Source organism: Microcaecilia unicolor, chromosome 10 (assembly GCF_901765095.1).
Source record: "Microcaecilia unicolor chromosome 10, aMicUni1.1, whole genome shotgun sequence".
Lineage (NCBI taxonomy): Eukaryota > Metazoa > Chordata > Amphibia > Gymnophiona > Siphonopidae > Microcaecilia > Microcaecilia unicolor.
This window is the reverse complement of record NC_044040.1, coordinates 16,292,816-16,315,262: the sequence shown is the minus strand read 5'-3', so window position 1 is coordinate 16,315,262 and position 22,447 is coordinate 16,292,816. Positions and strand designations below refer to the sequence as shown.

Here is a 22,447-nt window from a genome sequence, read left to right as displayed (position 1 = left end):
AACCCTTCTTGTCCATCCTTAAATTCACAACACACACGACATCTGCAGTTAACCTCCCTACCGATTTCAGGGCCAGATGCACTATTTATTTATTTATTTATTGCATTTGTATCCCACATTTATCCCACCTCTTTGCAGGCTCAATGTGGCTTACAATTCTTCAAGGGTGATAGAGGTAGAAGAGAACATACAATTGGTCTAACAGAGGGTTTTGGGTTACATGGTGGTGAAATACATGATGATTTTAGGGCAAAAGACATTAAAGAGCATTTCTGGATATATTAGAGATACGTGAAATACATGATAGTTTAAAGCAGAAGACATTAGAGAACATTTCTGGATATATTAGAGATAGTGCAGTTATACGTGCTGATCTTTATGATATATGTTGTCAAAGAGGTAAGTTTTCAGTAGTTTGCGGAAGTTGGTCAATTCATAGACCTTCTTCAGGTTGCGTGGCAGCGCATTCCAGAGCTGTGTGCTTGTATACGAAAAGGTTGATGCATGCATTGATTTGTATTTCAAGCCTTTGCACTTGGGAGGATGAAGGTTGAGGAATGTGCGAGAAGATTTTTTTGCGTTTCTGGGTGGTAGTTCTATTAGATCTGCCATATATGCTGGAGCGTCACCATGGATGATTTTCTGGACTAGGGTACAGAGTTTGAATGTGATGCGTTCTTTGAGTGGGAGCCAGTGCAGTTTTTCACGTAGGGGTTTAGCGCTTTCATATTTTGGTTTGCCGAATATTAGTCTGGCTGCCGTGTTCTGGGCTGTCTGGAGTTTTTTAAGTATTTGCTCTTTGCAGCCTGCGTAAAGTGAGTTGCAATAGTCCAGATGACTAAGTACCAATGATTGTACCAGGTTGCGGAAGACACTCCGTGGAAAAAATGGTCTGATTCTTTTTAATTTCCACATTGAATGAAACATCTTTTTAGTTATGTTTTTTGCTTGATTCTCTAGTGTTAGGTGTCGGTCGATGGTGACTCCAAGAATTTTGAGGGTACCCGAGATTGGTAGACTTAGTTTAGGTGTGTTTATGGTGGTGAATTCATAAGTACATAAGTACATAAGTAATGCCACACTGGGAAAAGACCAAGGGTCCATCGAGCCCAGCATCCTGTCCACGACAGCGGCCAATCCAGGCCAAGGGCACCTGGCAAGCTTCCAAAACGTACAAACATTCCACACATGTTATTCCTGGAATCTTGGATCTTTCCAAGTCCGTTTAGTAGCGGTTTATGGACTTGTCCTTTAGGAAACCGTCCAACCCCTTTTTAAACTCTGCTAAGCTAACCGCCTTCACCACTTTCTCCGGCAACGAATTCCAGAGTTTAATTACACGTTGGGTGAAGAAAAATTTTCTCCGATTTGTTTTAAATTTACTACACTGTAGTTTCATCGCATGCCCCCTAGTCCTAGTATTTTTGGAAAGCGTGAACAGAAGCTTCACATCCACCTGTTCCACTCCACTCATTATTTTATATACCTCTATCATGTCTCCCCTCAGCCGTCTCTTCTCCAAGCTGTATAGCCCTAGCCTCCTTAGTCTTTCTTCATAGGGAAGTCGTCCCATCCCCGCTATCATTTTAGTCGCCCTTCGCTGCACCTTTTCCAATTCTACTATATCTTTCTTGAGATGCGGCGACCAGAATTGAACACAATACTCAAGGTGCGGTCGCACCATGGAGCGATACAACGGCATTATAACATCCTCACACTTGTTTTCCATAGCTTTCCTAATAATACCCAACATTCTATTCGCTTTCTTAGCCGCAGCAGCACACTGAGCAGAAGGTTTCAGTGTGTTATCAACGACGACACCCAGATCCCTTTCTTGGTCCGTAACTCCTAACGTGGAACCTTGCATGACGTAGCTATAATTCGGGTTCTTTTTTCCCACATGCATCACCTTGCACTTGCTCACATTAAACATCATCTGCCATTTAGCCGCCCAGTCTCCCAGTCTCGTAAGGTCCTCTTGTAATTTTTCACAATCCTGTCGTGATTTAACGACTTTGAATAACTTTGTGTCATCAGCAAATTTAATTACCTCGCTAGTTACTCCCATCTCTAAATCATTTATAAATATATTAAAAAGCAGCGGTCCTAGCACGGACCCCTGAGGAACCCCACTAACTACCCTTCTCCATTGTGAATACTGCCCATTTAACCCCACTCTCTGTTTCCTATCCTTCAACTAGTTTTTAATCCACAATAGGACATTTCCTCCTATCCCATGACCCTCCAATTTCCTCTGTAGCCTTTCATGAGGTACCTTGTCAAACGCCTTTTGAAAATCCAGATACACAATATCAACCGACTCCCCTTTGTCCACATGTTTGTTCACTCCTTCAAAGAATTGAAGTAAATTGGTCAGGCAAGATTTCCCCACACAAAAGCCATGCTGACTTGGTCTCAGTAATCCATGTCCTTGGATGTGCTCTGTAATTTTGTTTTTAATAATAGCCTCTACCATTTTCCCAGGCACCGTTGTATTGCGAGGTGAGTACTAGGCATTGGGTTTTTTCTGCGTTGAGTTTCAGTTTAAATGCGTCTGCCCAGGAGTTCATAATATGTAGGCTTTGGTTGATTTCATGGGAGATTTCTCTTAGATCTTGTTTGAATGGGATGTAAATCGTTACATCATCGGCGTATATGTAAGGGTTTAGATTCTGGTTCGATAGTAGTTTAGTCAGGGGTGTCATCATTAGGTTGAATATGGTTGGTGAGAGAGGGGATCCCTGTGGAACTCCGCATTCAGGTGTCCATGTAGCTGATGTAATCGAGTTTGATGTCACTTGATACGAGCGTGTGGTTAGGAAGCCCTTAAACCAATTTAGAACGTTGCCTCCGAGTCCGAAGTATTCGAGGATGTGTAATAAGATTGCATGGTCGACCATGTCAAATGCGCTTGACATGTCGAATTGTAATAGTAGTATGTTGTTGCCATTTGCTATCAATTGTTTGAATTTGGTCAGGAGCGTAACTAGTACGGTTTCAGTGCTGTGATTAGAGCGAAATCCTGACTGAGAATCATGTAGTATTGAGAACTTGTATAGATATTCTGTGAGTCACTTAACGAGTCATTAAAGTGGGTTTTAAACTGGTTCTAGCCAGTTTAACGTGCAAGTAGTAAACCAGGACATGCACTAAAGGGCATTTTCCTATCACGGTAGCAGCTAATGAAAACGGAATGCAGATGAGCAAATTAGTGTATAAATCAAATTGTAATGAGATGCACTACCATTTTCCGATTGCCTAACCGTGGAAAATCTAACAGGAGGTCTGTACCTCTCGTCGGGGCTATGTGGGATTTATTCGCCTCTAAAAACTTCTATAAATTTAACCAAAAAAAAAAAATTGGGAAAAAAAACATCCAAGTGCTCGTCAGGGCCGTCCTTCTAAAGAGCCTAACATGGACATCCTTCACAAAAAAAAAAAAAAAGGACGTCCCTGATGAGCACTTGGACGTTTTTCACCCAGATTTTGTTGTGATGGGTGTCCTTCTAGTGCCGAGGATGTCCAAATCAAAAAACTCCAGGTCTCTCTCAGCCAATCACAGCGCGTTTAGCTGACACCAGCTGGCCGACTGGCTTGGAAGGAAATCCCATGCAAATGAGCTAGCAGCGACCAGCTCATTTGCATGCGATTTCCTTGATGCATTCCCGTTGCTTACCGATTCGCTAAGGAATCGGTAAGGGAAGGGCTCTAGCGATGGTTTTAGTGCATCTATCCCTCAGTACACTCTTTCAGAAGAGTGAGGGCACCTGGGTACTGATCAAGCTATTCTAAGGCAGTGATGTACACAGACCTTGTAATAATGCACTCATCTGCTTCCAGGTATACAAGTTACTGCACTGAAAAGCGAAGGCAGGAGAAACAGACATTACCCAGGTTTCTGTCTGTCTAGTGGAGTCAGAAAAAGAGACAAAGGTGGAGCTCAGGGGGTCAAAATGTAATGCAATTTCTGTTGATCGAAAGAAATCTGTAAATAACCTTGAGATTTCATACTATCACAGCCCAGTGCTGGCAGGCTAGTAATTCAAAAGTTTCTTAAATCTTTTGAGACTGCCCCAGGTATCTGTAATTTAAAACATGACAGTTTAAGTCTGGGGAGGGAGACTCCAAGAGTGCTAATTCATTCCTGGTGAGATTCACTTTATTGTACAGTGGGGGAACAGAGAAGGAATTTCTTTTGATTTTCACTTATCAAAACAGACAGTGACTGATAACAAACAGGGGCTGTAAATAAATTACCCACTGAACTGGAGCTGCTTCTGTCGGTGTAGGCCAGGACCCTGGGAGCCAGTCAGTCATACCTGATTGATATCCCTAGATATGGTACCAAAGCTCAAAGGGTAAACATAGTATCTAGACCTGACTAACCAAAATCATTTATATTACAAAGTACTTTCAGAAGCGTGTGCGCTTCAGCCTTCATTCCTCCTGAGCACTATACAAACCGTGCTCCTCTCAGTCTCCACAGCTCTCTCTCATCTCCGGGCCTTTACATTCACCTTTGATGTATCTTCTCTCAGGAACGTGCCCTCCATCTCGCCACCTTAAAATCCTTAGTGACAGGAAGTTAAGGGAAACACCAGAGGCCTCAAAAAAATGTTTCTTAGAATCTAGGAGCCAGATTTATGAATGATTGCCATTTCTATTTATTTATGTATTGCCCATTCACAATATCCTCACGATAATGTACAGCAAACTAGTTACCATATATACTCGACCACAAGTTAATGTCATGTATAAGACTAAGGGCAATTTTAGAACTAAAAATAGACAAAAATGCTGTGACCCAAGTATAAATCGAGGCTCCCCTCCAGCCAGTCAGCCCTCCCTCCCTCACCTAGGCCAGCACCTCTCTCTCCTTCCCTTCCACCCCGGAGTCTAGAATTGCTCCCTTTCTCTCCCTCTTCCAGCCCGTGTGTTCAGCGTCTCAATCCTCACCCCCTCGCTATGTACCTTCAAAAGTATCTTATGCAGAGCCGCAGTAGTGCAATGGTACTCCTAGGCTGCTTGCGTCCTGCTCCACAGGGCACACGCTCTGATCCTTCCCGCCCCTGCAGAAACAAGAAGTTGAGTCACTGTGAGCGGGATGGATCAGAGTGTGTCATGTGGAGCAGGCCGCAGGTAGCCTCGGAGGATCACTGCACTGCTGCAGCTCTATAGAAGATACTTTGGAAAGTCCACAGCGAGGTGGGTGGGGATTGAGACACTGAACCCGCACGCTAGCGGGGAAGAAATGCAGATTGTGATGCCGACAGCGTTGAGGAGGTGCTCAATTTTTTCATCCTCATAGATAAGATGATCCTGTATTTTTTTAAGGTATTTTTAAGTCAAAATTTCTTGGGGACATGTCTGGGGGATGGAAAGTGGGTATTTCTGCGCAATAATGGATTAGTGCATGAGGTTTTACCACCTACAAAATGGGAGGCAGTAAGGGGCCCATGAGTTAATGGCCACATTAGCACGTAGCCATTAATAACAAAAACAACAAAAACATTGGCCATTTTCTGGCCGCGGTATAAAGTGGCCTCAGCACGTGGGAAAGACCCACATAAGGGAGTATTAACGCTCTGTAAAAGGGCCCCAAAATATTTTAAACAAACCAGCCCTCACTGCCAGTAATTATTTTTATTTCACATTTATAGTACGTCTTTCCAGTGTAAAGTACAAGTAGACTACAGATAAAATACAATCACAATTTTAAAAAATATTTTTAAAAACGTCAAAAATTTAAAAAAATGAACCCCCCCCCCCCCCCCTAAAACTCATAGAAGAATATATTGATGGTTGAGTAAACATCCTCTGCAACAAAAATGTATTAAAGAAATAAAACCAGTCAGATTCAAATAACAGACCACAAATTAAATAATCTTCAATAACATTTCCAAACTTATTAAGGGGCCTTTTTACTAAAGCTTAGCACACACTAAGTCCATTAGCATGTACTAAGGTTCTGAAAAAGAACCCCTAAAAATGTTAAGACAAGAAATCATTGATTTCTTAAACGGAAGGTTACTAGCAAGAAGATTGCCTCTCGAAAAAGAAAGATACGCAGCCAGGAGATTTAAATATGTGGGGGAGGGGAGGAGGGAGGAATGTTTTTCCACTATTTGTAAAAGTTAACGTTATTTGCTATTTTGATTGCTGCTTGGTGAGTTAATAAAAATGATTTGAAAATATAAGCAGCCAGGAGAAGTATAAGAAACACCCAATTGTGGATTCCTTCTAATTATATGAGGAATGCAATACATTGACTTCAGTCTCAGGCTTCACCAGCTGTCCAAGTCCCAATACAACACCAAGATGACCATCCTTTATAGGGGTAGAGAGAAAGCACCATACACACAACAGATCTTTTCCGGATTAATTCAATAGCTTTCTAGTCATACTGCAGACAGAAGCTGCCTGAAGCAGTGGCGTAGGAAGGGGGGGGGCGGTCCGCCCCGGGTGCACGGCGCTGGGGGGTGTCAGCTCCGTGCTGGTGCACTGCCCTCTCTGCCCCGGAACAGGTTACTACCTGTTCCGGGACAGAGAGAGCAGTGAACCAGCGCAGAGCCGACACACCCCAGCAACGTGCAGTCGGGGCGGATCGGCCCTCCCGTCCGTCCATTGCCGCAGGTATGCGCTCCGGGGGGTGGGGGAGGTATGCGCTCCGGGGGGGTGTGCTCCAGCGGGAGGAGGGTGCGCCGTGCTGCACCCGGGGGGGGGGGGGGGTGCGCAGCGGCGACCCGCCCCGGGTGTCAGCTCCCCTCGCTACGGCTCTGGCCTGAAGACTTCCTCTCTGAAGCAGATAGCTCTTCAGCATTTGATTGACCTTTCAGGATAAGGCTTGAACTCACAACTTGAAGGCAAACTGCCTTAGAAGTAATGCCCAAATCAAGCGCGCATGTACTTTTAACGTGACAAACAAGACTTAAGTAAAAAGAGGGCTTTCTCTGCATAGCAAAACTTCACACAGCAGGAAAAGCGCCCAGAAAGAACAATGTTCATGCTTCCCACTAGCAAAGTTTTTACCTCAGTAACGGGTGGAATATGATCGTGATGTTTCTGGCTCCTGGTTTGCAGACAAACTTTGTTCCCCCTCCTTCTATTAAATTATCATCGGGACCTCCTGTAGATGGAGAAAGGAAAAAAACAAGGAGTTACAAGGAATTCAAACATGGTAACGGAATTCAAACATGCGTGGGATATGCATAAAGGAATCCTGTGCAGAAGGAATGGATCCTCAGAAGCTTAGCCGAAATTGGGTGGCGGAGCAGGTGGGGGGGAAGAGGGGTTGGTGGTTGGGAGGCGAGGATAGTGGAGGGCAGACTTACAGGGTCTGTGCCAGAGCCGGTGATGGGAGGCGGGACTGGTGGTTGGGAGGCGGGAAATACTGCTGGGTAGACTTGTACGGTCTGTGCCCTGAATAAGGCACGTACAAATCAAGGTAAGGTATACACATATGTTTGTCTTGTTGGGCAGACAGGATGGACCGTGCAGGTCTTTTTCTGCCGTCATCTACTATGCTAATTAGCCTCAAAACTATTCATTTTAGTGGTTAGAGTCCCACCCAAAGGACCATAACTCTTCAATGAAAAAGTGTGAATCAGTTTAATAAAAATGTGTCCTCTACAATGGAAGTTTATAGAGGAACCTGAATGTTTAGAACTGCATTTTGTATGTTCCAGTAGCTCTTCTGCAATTTCCTGGTGGTATTTGCACATATGAAGTAGGCACGTGGACCCACCACCCACTTTTAAGTAATATATATGCAGGCATTCATGGGGCAGAAATGGAACTTGTGCACATATTCACCAGTACTCACGAGCAAAGATACACGTAATTACAGCTGCCCTGGAGCAATATAAATGTGTGCTCCTACTTTTCTTTAGTTCAAAACTTTTTTTTTAAGTAAGAAAAACACACATACAAAATGATGTTTCATCAGAGAAATATATTACATGCTCAAATGAATAGAACTATAAAAATAATTATGGGAAAAAAACAATACTAAAATACTCAAATAATTTTTTTTAAAAAAGGGAAATGCTATATAGAGATATAATAAACTGGTAGTTTTCTGTAAATATCAAAGGGTATGAGTAGATATAAGACACTGAGGGCCCCTTGTACCAAGCTGCAGCAAAAGGGGGCCTGCGCTAGCGTCGGCGTGTTTTTCACAGCAGGTAAAAGGGAAGTCTCTCTTTCCTGCAGGAAATGGCTGTGAGGCAAGCAAAGCACTTGCTGCATGGCCATTTCATGGGGGGGGGGGGGGGAGTCCTTACCGCCACCGATTGAGGAGGTGGTAAGGGCTCCCGCAATATCCCGCCAGGTAGACTCCGGCGCTACAAAAATAAATACATTTTTGTAGCATCGGATATGACAGCGCGCTAGGGGTGGGAAGTACCACCAGGCTGCTGCAGTAGCCCGGCGGTACTTCCTGTTTAGTGAGCGGTAAGCCCGCGCTGGGCTTACTGCCGCTTAGTAAAAGGGCCCTGGTTGCCTTAACCCTTTATATATCCATACATAGAATGTCAAGGTGATTTTAAATCCAGGAATAATTTTCTAAAGCACCTGTTACAATATCATTAATCTGATTTATTTCAGTCGTATATGGATTATACAGACATATTTGTATACATTATATAGCTAGACAGAGATATAGATATATATTTTATATTACATATTTTCCTGCTTCAGCAGAAGCGTTGATGTTCATTTTGTTCCAAATATAGCTACTGATATTTTATTTTAAAATCTTGCTTTTCTTGCGCAGGGGTATGGACATCTAAGCTGGCAAGCATCCTCTGCCCATCCTCTGTAACCCCTAATTCTTCCTGTTCCTAAGCAATCCCACATGCTTAACCCATGCCCTTTTAAATTCTGGAACAGTCCTCGACTCCACCACCTCCACCGGGAGGCCATTCCACGCCTCCATCACCCTTTCTGTGAAATAATACTTCGTTAGGTTACTCCTAAGCCTATTCCCTCTTAACTTTGTCATAGGCCCCCTCATTCCAGAGCTCTCCTTCATTTGAAAAAGGCTCTCTTCCTGTACATAAATGCCCTTGAGATATTTAACCGTTTCTATCATGTCTCCTCTCTTCCAGCGTATACACGTTGAGGTTCATAAGCCTGTCCCTATAATTTTTGCATTTAAGACTGTTTACCAATTTTGTAGCCGCCCTCTGGATCGACTCCATCCTGTTTATATCTTTCCGTAGGTGCGGTCTCCAGAACTGTACACAGTACTCCAAATGGGGCCTCACCAGAGACTTGTACAAGGGCACTATCACCTCCTTTTTCCTGCTGGTCATGCCTCTCTTTATGCACCCAAGCATCCTTCTGGCTTTGACCGTTGCTTTTTCTACCTATATATATTCCTACATATATTCCTATGGTGTCTCTAGCATTAGCGCGCACTAAAAACGCTAGCATGCTTATAGTGCGGCTTAGTAGACGGCCCTAAATGTTTGGAATTTTGCCAATTAATCCAAAGAGACCTCTGTTGTTCAGAGATTACTTATCCAACGTTGAGATACGTGATTGACCATACTACTATTTATCATTTCTATAGCGCTACAAGGCATACGTAGCGCTGTACACCATACACAAAGACAATCCCTGCTCAAAGAGCTTACAATCTAATATGATTTCACACACATAGTAGATGACAGCAGAAAAAGACCTGCATGGTCCATCCAGTCTGCCCAACAAGATAAACTCATACATGCTACTTTTTGTGTATACCTTACCTTGATTTGTATCTGTCATTTTCAGGGCACAGACCGTATAAGTCTGCCCAGCACTATCCCTGCCTCCCAACCACCGGCTCTGGGACAGACCGTATAAGTCTGCCCAGCAATATCCTCGCCTCCCAACCACCAGCCCCACCTCCCACCACCGGCTCTGCCACCTGATCTCAGCTAAGCTTCTGAGGATCCATTCACTCGAAACAGGATTCCTTTATGTTTATCCCATGCATGTTTGAATTCCGTTTTCCTCTCCACCACCTCCCGCAGGAGAGCATTCCAAGCATCCACCACTCTTTCCGTGAAAAAATACTTCCTGACATTTTTCTTGAGTCTGCCCCCCCTTCAATCACACTGCCAACCACGTTGTCTGTAGCAAACTCGTTAACACTCTGAAACCGGTCAAGATATTGTATAGCTGCAAGATGTAATTCATATTCATGGTTCCTCCCCCCACCACCACCACTCCCCCGAGACAGGAAGGAGAAAGTATAACCAATGTGAGTAAGTGCCTTCACTAATTAAGATGTGCACAATATCATTACTGTCTCTGATTCCTATAATGGCTTATGTGATTGTTTGTATTGCTTTTGATGATTAGAATTGCAGCAGGAATGAAATGTGAGCGTCACAACCCGTAAACAACAAGTTTTGGGAGAGACCATTCGTGAATGCAGATGGATGGGTGTAAAACTGCACTTAAATATCTGAATACTTAGAACACAAGAACCACCATGGCTAAATGAAATCATTAGGAAATGTCAGCGTAAAGTCTTTAAGACTAGACCTAAATTTTGCTATTGACATTCTCCTCAAAATGACTGTAGGCAAAGAAATGGTGATAATTTTAGAAATCTGTCACAAACAGAAGGGAAAAACCTCAATGGCTGAAATACACCAGGTACAAAAAAAGTAGAGGAAAAAAGGAGCCTCTCGCAGATGGTGTCCAAGAAAATATTTATTATTACAAAAGTCTTCAAAAACATAAAAGGAGACCAGACACGGCTCACGTTTCGGCCCTACTGGCCTGCATCAGGGGTCTAGGAATTTGTCATATCATATGAGCTATTACTGAAAAAGGTGTGAGCAAAATACAAATAGAAATATGTATTCCCACAAAGATCATCAAAAAAAAGTCTCCACTTGGTGATCACTTAAAACGAAAACTCTCGGACATAAAGTTTTGGTGACACACTTGTAACCATGTAGGCGCCTATAGGGATATTGTAGGCACTTACATGGTTAACGTGCATACATGGTTACAAGTGTATCACCAAAAATTTAATAAATTAAGGGGTCCACTTACTAAGGTGCACTGAAAAATGGACTGCGCTAGTGTAGGCACGTGTTTTGAACACGCACAGATCCATTTTCAGCGCACCTGTAAAAACGCCTTTTCAAACTTTTTGGCCGAAAATGGACGTGCGGCAAAATGAAAATAGTTGCGCCTCCATTTTGGGTCTGAGACCTTACCGCCACCCATTGTCTTAGCAGTAAGGTCTCATGCGTTAACTGGGCGGTAATGGTCAACGCTCGTACAATGTCATTTACCGTCCAGTCTTTCTGCAATTTTTCACAATCCGCATGCATTTTTACAACATTGAATAGTTTTGTGTCATCTGTGAACTTAATCACTTCACTCGTGGTTTCGTTTTCCAGATCACTTAAAAATATGTTAAATAACACCGGTCCCAGGTCAGATCCCTACGGCACTCCACTATTCACCCGCCTCCACTGAGAAAAATGGCCATTTAACCCTATCCTCTATTTTCTGTCCAATAACCAATTCCTAATCTATAGAAGGACATTGCCTTCTATCCTATGGCTTTTTAATTTTCTCAGGAGTCTCTCATGAGGAACTTTGTCAAAAGCTTTCTGAAAATGTACATACATCAACCAGCTCACCTTTTTTCCACGTTTATTTACGCCTTCAAAGAAATGAAGCAAATTGGTGAGGCAAGACTACTCTTGGTTGAACCCATGTTGACTCAGTCCCATTTAAGCCCTTATGCAACAATTATTAGAAGGAAAAGTATGGTTCCTTTCTAAAATCTCCGCTTATAGATACATACCAGCTGCATCCATTTATGGAGCTAGTTCTAAAATACATCTGCACATTTTTTTTTAAATACGGCTATCAATATAAAGACTTTTGAACATCTGATTACTGCATCATTGTTTAAACATATATTCAGAGACTCCTACATAAGAGCATAAGCGTTGCCTTCCTGGGACAGACCAAAGGTCCATCAAGTTCAGTATCCTGTTTCCAACAGTGACCAATCCATATCACAACTACATTTAAGATCCCAGAACAGTAAAACTTCGATGTTAAATTGCACAGCGCTGCGTAACCCTAGTAGCGCTTTAGAAATGTTAAATAGTAGTAGTAGTAAAACAGATTTTATGCTGCCGATCCTAGAAGGACTGTCAAATATGAGTGGCTCTTTTCTACTTATAATATCAACAATAGCAAATTGGTCAGAAGTAGAGCATCTATTTAGAGTAATGCACGCCTCTGTAGTGATTATTCGTATATTCAACTGTGTAGACCTATGAGACTCCCCCCCTCCATTATTTGTGAATATATGAATAATCACTACAGAGGCGTGCATTACTCTAAATAGATGCTCTACTTCTGACCAATTTGCTATCCTAAAAGGAAGCAGTAGAGTTTCCCAAGTCCATCTTAATAATGGCTTATGGACTTTTCTTTTAGGAAATTATCCAAACCTGTTTTAAACCCTGCTAAGCTAACTGATTTTACCACATTCTCTGGTAACAAATTCCAGAGTTTAATTACACGTTGAGTGAAGAAATATTTTCTCCAGTTTGTTTTAAGTTTACTACTTAGTAGCTTCATTGTGTGCCCCATCTAGACCTAGTATTAGTGGAAAGGGTAAACAAGTGATTTACACCCACCTTTTCCATTCCATTCAGTGTGTGTGGGGGGGGGAATCCACGATGCTTTACAGTGGAGATGTTGGACTCAAATCTTCTCTGATGTCCAACACTTCTGGTTGCCATTTCCACTTCACACATGGGGGATTTCCCCAGTGGTGTACCGGGGGGGGGGGGGGGCAGTGGGGGCGGTCCGCCCCAGGTGCACGCCGCTGGGGGGGGGGGGGGGTACTGCGCGCCTGTCGGCTCTTCGTTTTCATGCTCCCTTTGCCCCGGAACAGGTTACTTCCTGTTCCGGGGCAGAGGGAGCATGAAAACGAAGAGCCGGTAGGCGCGTGGCACCCCCCACCCCCCAGCGGCGTGCACCCAGGGGGGGTTCTTTCGCCAGGGGGGGCGTTGCACTGTTCCGGGGGGGGCGCTGCACCCAGGGGGGCGGGGCGCATCGGTGATCCGCCCCAGGTGTCAGCCCCCCTAGGAACGCCACTGGATTTCCCCACACATTTTCAAGTTTCAGGTTTATTATGACTTGATAGACTGTCCTAGGAGAAGCCTTTCAGAGCGGTTAACAATAATACAACATATGATGTGAAAGGAAATAGAAATTACAAATCTTGTTCAAGAACACAGACTGGCAAATGGCAAATGAAATCACATTCTGAAAGTCTGTTGTACACCGTAATTGGGACTTAACTTCTGAGCTAAGCTGCCAACTCTAGGTACGAACAGTCAAAAGTTCAAGGCTGGTTTGCCTCTTGTGATATTCAACAGCACACAGAGTCCCTACAGCTTCTACACAACTCTGTCCTCAGTTTAGACCCCTGCCTGGCATTTCAGACCCCATTACTGCACTGTTCTAATGGATTCTGTCTCACCTACCACTCAAACACACAAGCAGAAGTGGGCACACTTCACCAATGGCATCATTAACTTTCAGCAACCCTGCCCGGAAGCAATGCAAGCGGGTTTTGCTATTAGCGTATACTATGATGCTGCTCTTTAAAGGAATAAGATCAGAGTGCTTGAAAACCAATTTTAAAAGTACTTAATACCAATGAAGTGAAAGTCTGAATTAGTCACCATCATTTACTATGATTCTTTCATTCAAACAATGATTCTGCCCTTGTTCAAGCCTAGCACATTATATCTCCTCTGATCCGGTGCTTAGTAATCCTTTCCGGTTAATATTCAGCCCACAGTGGTCAGTGCTTATTTAAATGCTGACCGCCACAGGCAGAATTAGCCTGGGCCATATCCGGCCACCAGCATTGAATGTCCAAGGCTATTTCCTCAGGTGCTAGCCGCCAGAGCTTATGTGGGCCCTGGCTGATATTCAGCCAGGACCCACATAAGTCAATGTGCCCCCCTTTCAATGCTCACTTCCCCTCTCACACCCCCGCTGAATCCCCTCGCCTCCCCCCACTCCCACCTCCCAATGGCAGTGGGCTTACCTGCCCGTTTGCCTGGTGGTCCAGTGAGGAAATGGGCAGGAGTGATGCCCACTCGTTCCTACCCACTGTCGTAGACTCCCCTAAAATGGCTGCCATGACCTGTAGCAGCAGTCATTTAAAGGAGTCTGCGGGCATCAGTGCTGGGCTGACAGTGGCGTAGCTACTATGGGGCCACGGGGGCCTGGGCCCCCGTAGATTTGGCCGTGGACCCCCCTGTCGACGACCCTCTCAACCCCCCCTCCCGCCTCCAACCCGCCATCGCCGTCTGCTACCTTTGCTGGCGGGGGACCCCAACCCCCGCCAGCCGAAGTCTTCTTCCTTCGTTTTGTTTCTGAAACATGGAGAGAGTAGTGGATGCTTGGAAAGCCCTCCAAACAGAACGAAGGAAGAAGACTTTGGCTGGCGGTGGTCGAGAGAGGCGGCGGTGGGGGGGGGGGGGGGGTCAAAGTTGTTGGTGGTGGTACTGGCGGTGGGGGGGGGGGTCGACAATGGCAGCGGAGGAGGGGGGGCTAAAATGTGCCCCCTCACCTCGGGCTCTGGACCCCCCTCCTGCCGAAGTCTGGCTACACCCCTGGGCTGACCTTTACCAGATAGTCTCACAACAGCTGTCTGAAGTATATATGTTTACACTTGCCCCAGAGCACCTGTGAATGTACACAGCACAAGCGCGTGCACAGGTGCACATTTTATAACCAGATACAACTCTGAACGTACCGTACAGGTCTTTATCTACTGATATTTGCTATGTTACTAAGCTATGCATATACTTCATGGCTCTCCTATGCTCCACTCAAACTGTGCCCTGAACATGGCTACACAATGGTCACATAAAAGTGCATGTCTTCTTGTCACTGTGCATATACCATGAGGTTATTGGTTTGGGTTTTTTATTAAGAAAAGAGATGGTTTAGGCACCAAACTCCTTTATAAAATTACCTTTTTAAAAAAAATTATTTATCTAGAAATTTTAACTGTTACAAGAAATTCTACCCACTTCTCCAGCAATTAATATGTTGGAAGAAATGAGTTATTTTGGGGAAAATAGCTCGAGAGCAACTCGCTACTGTTTATAATTTAAGAGCAAGCGCTGTATTTATAAGTTTTAGGATATTAATTTCTCCACCAATCACCAAAGGTGATAATTGCAATAAATTAAATATATTAAGTATATATATATTCAGAACACAAAGAGACCATATTTTTAGCTTCAAAAAGATTGATTTAATATACAATTGCACACGAGAGGTAGGTATTAAGAGGAATCTTTACAGGTAATCTGTGCATAAAAATAGAACAAAGTAGCAGCTAGATCAACTTACAAGTTCTTGTTACAAGCATGCTGTGGTCCGGCTGATTGATGAGCACATGTTGAGGACAGGAGGCATCAGCAGACCCCAAAGAGAGCAGCAGTTTCCAAGAGAGGCAGGTTTCCAGAGGAGGCAGGTCCAAAGAGAGGCAGGTTCCAAGAGGAGCAGGTTCCAAGAGAGGCAGGTTCCAAGAGGAGCAGGTCCCAAGAGAGCGAGCTGGGCTGTTTCCAGGCCTTTTATAATGTTAGCAGAGAAGCATGGTGTGTGCATGTCTTGGATATTTTGCAAGGCATTATGGTTAATGTAGTCTCATGTCTGCACACGACCCCTGAGTTGGTCTCATGTGTTATGACATCACGAGACTTACAGTCTGGACTTTGCTGGCAAATGTCTTTTGATGTCCTGTTCAGTCTCTGGGGCAGATACACATTACAAGTCCTTCCTTTCTGCACATGTCTGGAAGCTGATGGGAGGGGCAGGTATACCTTTGACAAGCAAATGTCCTGTTTATGGTTCCCCTGAGTTTCTTTGTTTTATTCAGATGTCCACCTTAGTCCATCTTTTGTTAGGTGGGAGGGCAGAGGAATAGAGTCAATTTAAAACTTTAAAGCAGTCTTAAGTCTTTTGTTTGAGGAATGAGAAAAAACAAGGTGAGGTCCCTGCCACTGCAGCAGTACTTTTGTCTTGTAAATATTCCCCAACGGGAGAGGGGAGAGGGCTTTTGGAATGAAAGCCAGTTCTGCTGCATTGTATTTTTAAGAGCTGCACAAATATATATTGGTGTATATATATAATCCACCAAATATGCTACATATTTCAGTAATAAACTGATACCATTACATAACCATATGATCATAAAAGGAATATGATTTTGTTTATTGAACTCTTGCTATATCGCATATTCCAAACGTATGGATCTAAGCAGCTTACAACTGTGCTACAATACAGAAAGAAAGGAACGCCATAATAAAAAAAGACAGAGAGCGAACCATCCAGACAAAACCACTTATAACAAATATCCAGATTCAAACAGTCCAGACTGACATAGTAACATACCAGGCATATTTTCAAAGCACTTAGCCTTCCAAAGTTCCATAGGTTTCTATGGAACTTTGGAAGGCTAAGTGCTTTGAAAATGAGCCAGATAGTAACATAGTAGATGACGGCAGAAAAAGACCTGTACGGTCCATCCAGTCTGCCCAACAAGATAAACTCATATGTGCTATTTTTTATACCCTACTTTGATTTGTACCTGTCCTCTTCAGGGCACAGACCGTATAAGTCTGCCCAGCACTATCCCCGCCTCCCAACCACCAGTCCCGCCTCCCACCACTGGCTCTGGCACAGACCGTATAGGTCTTCCCAGCACTATCTCTGCCTCCCAACCACCAGCCCCGCCTCCCACCACCGGCTCTGCCACCCAATCTCGGCTAAGCTTCTGAGGATCCATTCCTTCTGAACAGGATTCCTTTATGTTTATCCCACGCGTGTTTGAATTCCATTACCGTTTTCATTTCCACCACCTCCCGCGGGAGGGCATTCCAAGCATCCACTACTCTCTCCATGAAAAAATACTTCCTGACATTTTTCTTGAGCCTGCCCCCCTTCAATCTCATTTCATGTCCCCTCGTTCTACCGCCTTCGCATCTCCGGAAAAAGGTTCGTTTGCAGATTAATACCTTTCCAATATTTGAACATCTGTATCATATAACCCCTGTTTCTCCTTTCCTCCAGCGTATACATGTTTAGGTCCGCAAGTCTCTCCTCATACGTCTTGTAACGCAAATCCTATACCATTCTCGTAGCTTTTCTTTGCACCGCTTCAATTCTTTTTACATCCTTAGCAAGATACGGCCTCCAAAACTGAACACAATACTCCAGGTAGGGCCTCACCAATGACTTATACAGGTGCATCAACACCCCCTTTCTTCTGCTGGTCACACCTCTCTCTATACAGCCTAACAACATTCTAGCTACAGCCACCGCCTTGTCACACTGTTTCGTCGCCTTCAAATCCTCTGATACTATCACCCCAAGATCCCTCTCCCTGTCCGTACCTATCAGACTCTCCCGCCTAACACATACATCTCCCGTGGATTTCTATTCCCTAAGTGCATCACCTCCACTGGGAAGCTGATCCATGTATCAGCATCCTTTCCAGTAGCTGCAACATCCCACCACTATTTGTATATCATAATATGGAATAAGTACTACCACCCGCCCCCTCACATCTCAATATCGTAGTGGTTCAAAGGTCAATCCCACAAATGTGCCACGTAAAACTAATACATTCTCTCTCTCCAAGCTGGTGTTGCTGTCTCCATCTTTCATATGGTAACCACACACTCTCAGACTCCTCCAAGTTTTCATTTTCATGGCTGAGAAGCCGATATAGATTCAGCAAGAAGGATCCTCCATGTAGCAATGGGTCATGTCCCTCCCTCCATTACATACTTCACCACAGAGTAAAATATAAAACTTTCCTGTTCTAGACATAACCATAGGAGTGAAGACCAAAGGAGCCTTACACATACTTTAAAAAGAGAGGCTCACACGGATGGCATGGCAGAAGCTTGTTGGGTTGGAAAGGGAGAAGTGGCAGAAGGTGATGGGGATGGAAAGCTAACGGTGTGAAAGGTAAGGTAGCACATTCGATGGAGGGTGACAAGGGAGAGATGATGGAAGCAAGTGGTATGGGAAAGGCTGGGTAGTGGGGAAGAGAAAGGAAGAACACTTGGTAGGTACAAGCTGGGTGACCAGAGACTGAGTGGTGGAGAGTCTACAGTACTATACTATTCCTGGGGGAATTCTGTGAAAAAAAAATTAAGCTCCACAGAGAGGATGCTGATACACGGATCAGCTTCCCAGTGGAGGTGATGAAGACAGGGACAGTACCAGATGGGTCTTCTGGTCTTTATCTGCTTGTCGCTTTTCTCCAATTCTAGCCTATAGTAACAAAAGCTTCAAATTTGAAACCCTCTATTTGTAGCCATTTCTCTAAACTATTTCCCTTTTATGAAGAGTATATTATTTGACCAACAAGAACTTTTGCTTTCAATGCAAAACACCAATTTGTCTTTTTTTTTTTAGTTTAGTTTAATGTGCGAGCATCGGGATCTAAAAAGAGATTGGGGCAAAGAGAAAAAAAAAACTCTTGGGGACAGTGGCATTCCCAGTAGTACCCTCTGGGTTTTACATTATTCAGTCACTTTAATAAGACAGATTGTGTTATTCACTGGAGTGAAGTCAGCCCCAGTCAATAATATTGATTAGTGCAGGGTGACTTAAGGTAACAAGAACTCTTCTCTTCTGTTAATTTGAGCTACTACTTCCAAGTTCATGCTTCAGTAGTTTGTGCTTAGACGAGCTCCTCGGTAAGTCAGTTTAGTCTCAGACCCCACTGGAAACTGCACAGCTTGACATTAATAGGAAGAATAAATAATTTTGTTTTTAAAAGAAACAGCCTCCTACTCAATTTCCCAGTTAAGCGGAGCATCAGCTTTTAAATCTTGCTTTTTGGCTTTCATTCCTTTTATAAAGGCAACCAAATGGATCTCCAAATACATAACAGCAATATCAGCCCTAGACCTTACCTGCCTCCGGATGTCATTTCTTTGCGTGCATATGAATATAGCTCATTTTTCAAGGAGAGACAATGAAGGATCAGATCAATGGTTAACTGAGATGAAACTAGAGGAAAACTAGTTCCCTTTCTTATTTTGACCCAGCAAATAATCGAGCCACTCATCACTCATTCAATCCTCGTCATTCCTCAAATTTCCCATAAGGCTTTCAGAAGACGATACTGCTGCAGTCATCTACTCCACTCATCTCTTGGGAACATGGATGCAGCCTGGAAGACATCATGCACTGCACGGAGCTCCCAGGTTCTTTCGATAGGGGGAAGCCTTGCTTCGGAGGCTTTAAGGCTTGCGATCTCTTAATTAGGTACCTCTGGCACAAACCACAAAGGTTTGGGATTGCTCCAAGAACAAAAGTTTGCTTAAGTGCTAGTGAAATGGTGATTATATGACACTATGTACACTTCAGATAATATTCACACAGAGAAAGAAATCCAAATTAATCAAAAAATTACAGTTCAATCAATCAGAAACAGTAGCTGGGGTTTCCTCTGTGTTTCTAACGGCACACTTCTTGTGCAGAATGTATACTTCTGTGGAACAGAGACTACTGGGATTCAAGATTCACTTCTCCCAACAGACTGTAATTATTATACCACTGGAGTTTCCGCGCCAAAGACTATTCCCTCGGCTCCCTGCTCAGAGCTCCTCATGGCAACTCCAAGTAACTTCTCTCCTCCTAGAGATCCAGGCATTGCTCTGGATCCTGGATGAACCAGAAGGAAAAGGATGGAGGAGAAAATAAAACCTTCTGGGCTCCTCTACTATACATTGAATCCACTCTGCCACACTTAACATAAGAATAGCCATACTGGGTCAGTCCAATGGACCACCTAGCCTAGTATCCTGTTTCAAACAAGTGGCTAATCTGGATCACAAGTACCTGGCTGAATCCCAAACAGTTGAAGATTCCACTTTGACATCATGCATCACTGGAAGGGTTACATTTAGGACTCCTTCACATCTGTAATAGGCAGGACACAAGCCTTCGCCTCTTCCTCCAAACCTTCTTACTGTATTTCTTTAGGCTGGTCTTTTTTTTTTTTTAATATTTCCCCATTAGGTAATGTTCAACATACACATCCAAACCATCTCCAGCTTCTCCTTTTGAGTTCCTTGGCAGTAGATTTTACTGTCCAATTCCATCTCCTGGTTTGAGAATCTTCTTTGTCGGCGTATTATCTACGACACCTAGATCTTTTTCTTTAGTGTTGACTCCTAAGGCTTGCTTTGTGCATTATTAAATACTAGTAAAAGAGGCCCGTTTCAGAGCAAATGAAACGGGCGCTAGCAAGGTTTTCGTCGCCAACACCCCCCCCTCCCTCCCTGGCCAACCCTTTCGTTGTTCTGCCATTGCTCCGCCCCAAACGTCATGACGTTTGATGCGAGGGCGGGGCCCGGAGCGATTCCCCCCCCCCCCCCGCCTCCCTCCCTGCCAACCCCTTCGTTGTTCTGCCATTGCTCCGCCCTCGAGGGTGGGGCCCGGAGCGATTTTGGTGGCTTCACAACCACGAACCTTCGAACCTTATTGAAGGAAGTCAGGGCTTGGCTTCACTGACGTCAGTGTCCTCAGAACGTTGAGGGTGAGTTTTTATTATAGTAGATTTCATTTCTCCCCTGTCTCACCTATCTCCTCTAGAGCGTACAGGTATAGATTTCTTTTACGGGTTCTGCTGAAGACCGCGTATCACTCTGGTAGCCCTTCTCCACTCTGTTTGTAAGCTTCTGGAAATCAACCTCCCAGAATCAGACACAATAATTTGGATGCTAAATAATGACCTTCTGAGATCAGATAGTCTTCCCTAGATTTAATAACTTGTTTTAAATAACTGCTTGCTGAGAAAACAGCAAAAGTATTTTTTATGGCAAAAATAAACTATTTCTACAGCATTTATTTACTTCTGCAGCATGGCAATGTTGACTTTCCATCTATCAGCATGTCCTAAGCACAGAACATTGCAGAGATATTTACAGAACCCAGCAGAAGTAGCTGAAACTGTTCCAACCCAAATATTGATATTTTGACTGCTGCTTGGCCCACAGCCACCGAAATGAAGTAATTACGACAGCTAGTGCTCATACAATTGTTCAACATCTCCAAACTCAGCACTGGTTCCAAATGCATAATTTAAATGTAAATGAGCTACAAAACACTCAACCAAAATATGCGCTTTGCTCCCAAAGGTGGATGTAATTTCAAATCTAGCGCTGGGTCTGTCTCAAGAAGCGTTCCTATTTGAGAAAGCCCCAGCTTTAAGGCATCCAACAGGTACTGCGTGTCATGTGATAGAAAAATAAATGCATCCTGGCACTGTATAAATCTGTTTCTATCATCATTTCCATTTCGTGTTGGATCAGTTTACTAGACAAAATATGCTGTTATTAATCCCCGTGATGAGAGCCAACAGAGCAGCTGAAAACAAACAGCTATTTTAGTTTCCCTTCCATCGTTCATCAACAGTATACATTGCGTAAAGTGACCCTGACTTTCTATTGTTTGAATGAATTAATTCAGGAACATTGCTAAAGACCAATTTGCATTTACACATTTTAAGAATGGGACAGGCGTGAGAATCTGGAAAAAGAGTATGGTAATAAATAGAAATAAATCAAAACACAGAACGAGAATAAGATGACACCTTTTTTATTGGACTAACTTAATACGTCTTTTGATTAGCTTTCGAAGGTAACCCTTCTTCTTCAGATCAGAAATAAGCAAATGCTGACAAATATCGGACTATTAAGTGAAACACAGAGGCATTCCAATCACAGTCTCACAGGAAAAGAGAGGGGTAGGTTAGGTGAGAAACAGGAAGAACTGGGTGGATGAGAGACAGAGATGTACGGCAGATAAGAGAGTGTCAAAACAGTAGAATTTTATGCTTTAAAGTGGGATAGAAAGCCCAGACCTTTCTTGTCCTGTCTGGTGGGTGTCCAAATATTTCATCATTTTGATTTCAAAGGTCTTACCTTCCTGGATTGTCTTAAAATTTCCTTTTAGTGTTCTTACCATAAGATCATTGATGCAATGTTCTGGTTTTGTAAAGTGCTGTCCCACAGAGGTGGCATCCTGGTTGGCATTAGAGTGTTTAATATTGTGTCTGTGTAAATTGAGCTGTGTCTTTAGTATATAGCGTCATTCTTCACGCTTTTTACATTGAATGATGTATACTACTACATTGGAGAATGAGCATGTGAATGTTTTTCCCATATGAGTGATTGTAAGATCCTGTGAAATGTGCTGGCACAGTTTGCAGCTGGGAATATTGCAGGGGCGTGCGGAGGAGTAGCCTAGTCTACAAGATAATGAGCGGAGTAGAAGCGTTTGTTTACACTTTCAAACAACAATAGAACCAGGGGACACAAGATAAAGCTAGAATATGGTTTTTCTTTACTCAGCG

At 43.6% G+C, this 22,447-nt stretch overlaps 1 protein-coding gene across 1 annotated transcript in view; it reads right to left on the bottom strand.

Annotated features, from left to right (window-relative positions):
- The window catches only part of EXOC4 (exocyst complex component 4), a 635,584-nt gene that overhangs the window by 337,828 nt on the left and 275,309 nt on the right, over positions 1-22,447 (bottom strand). Inside the window, exon 10 of the mRNA XM_030216046.1 lies at positions 7,030-7,126. Within this exon, the coding sequence (XP_030071906.1) occupies positions 7,030-7,126 (97 nt within the window). The remainder of the gene's footprint in view (positions 1-7,029; positions 7,127-22,447) is intronic.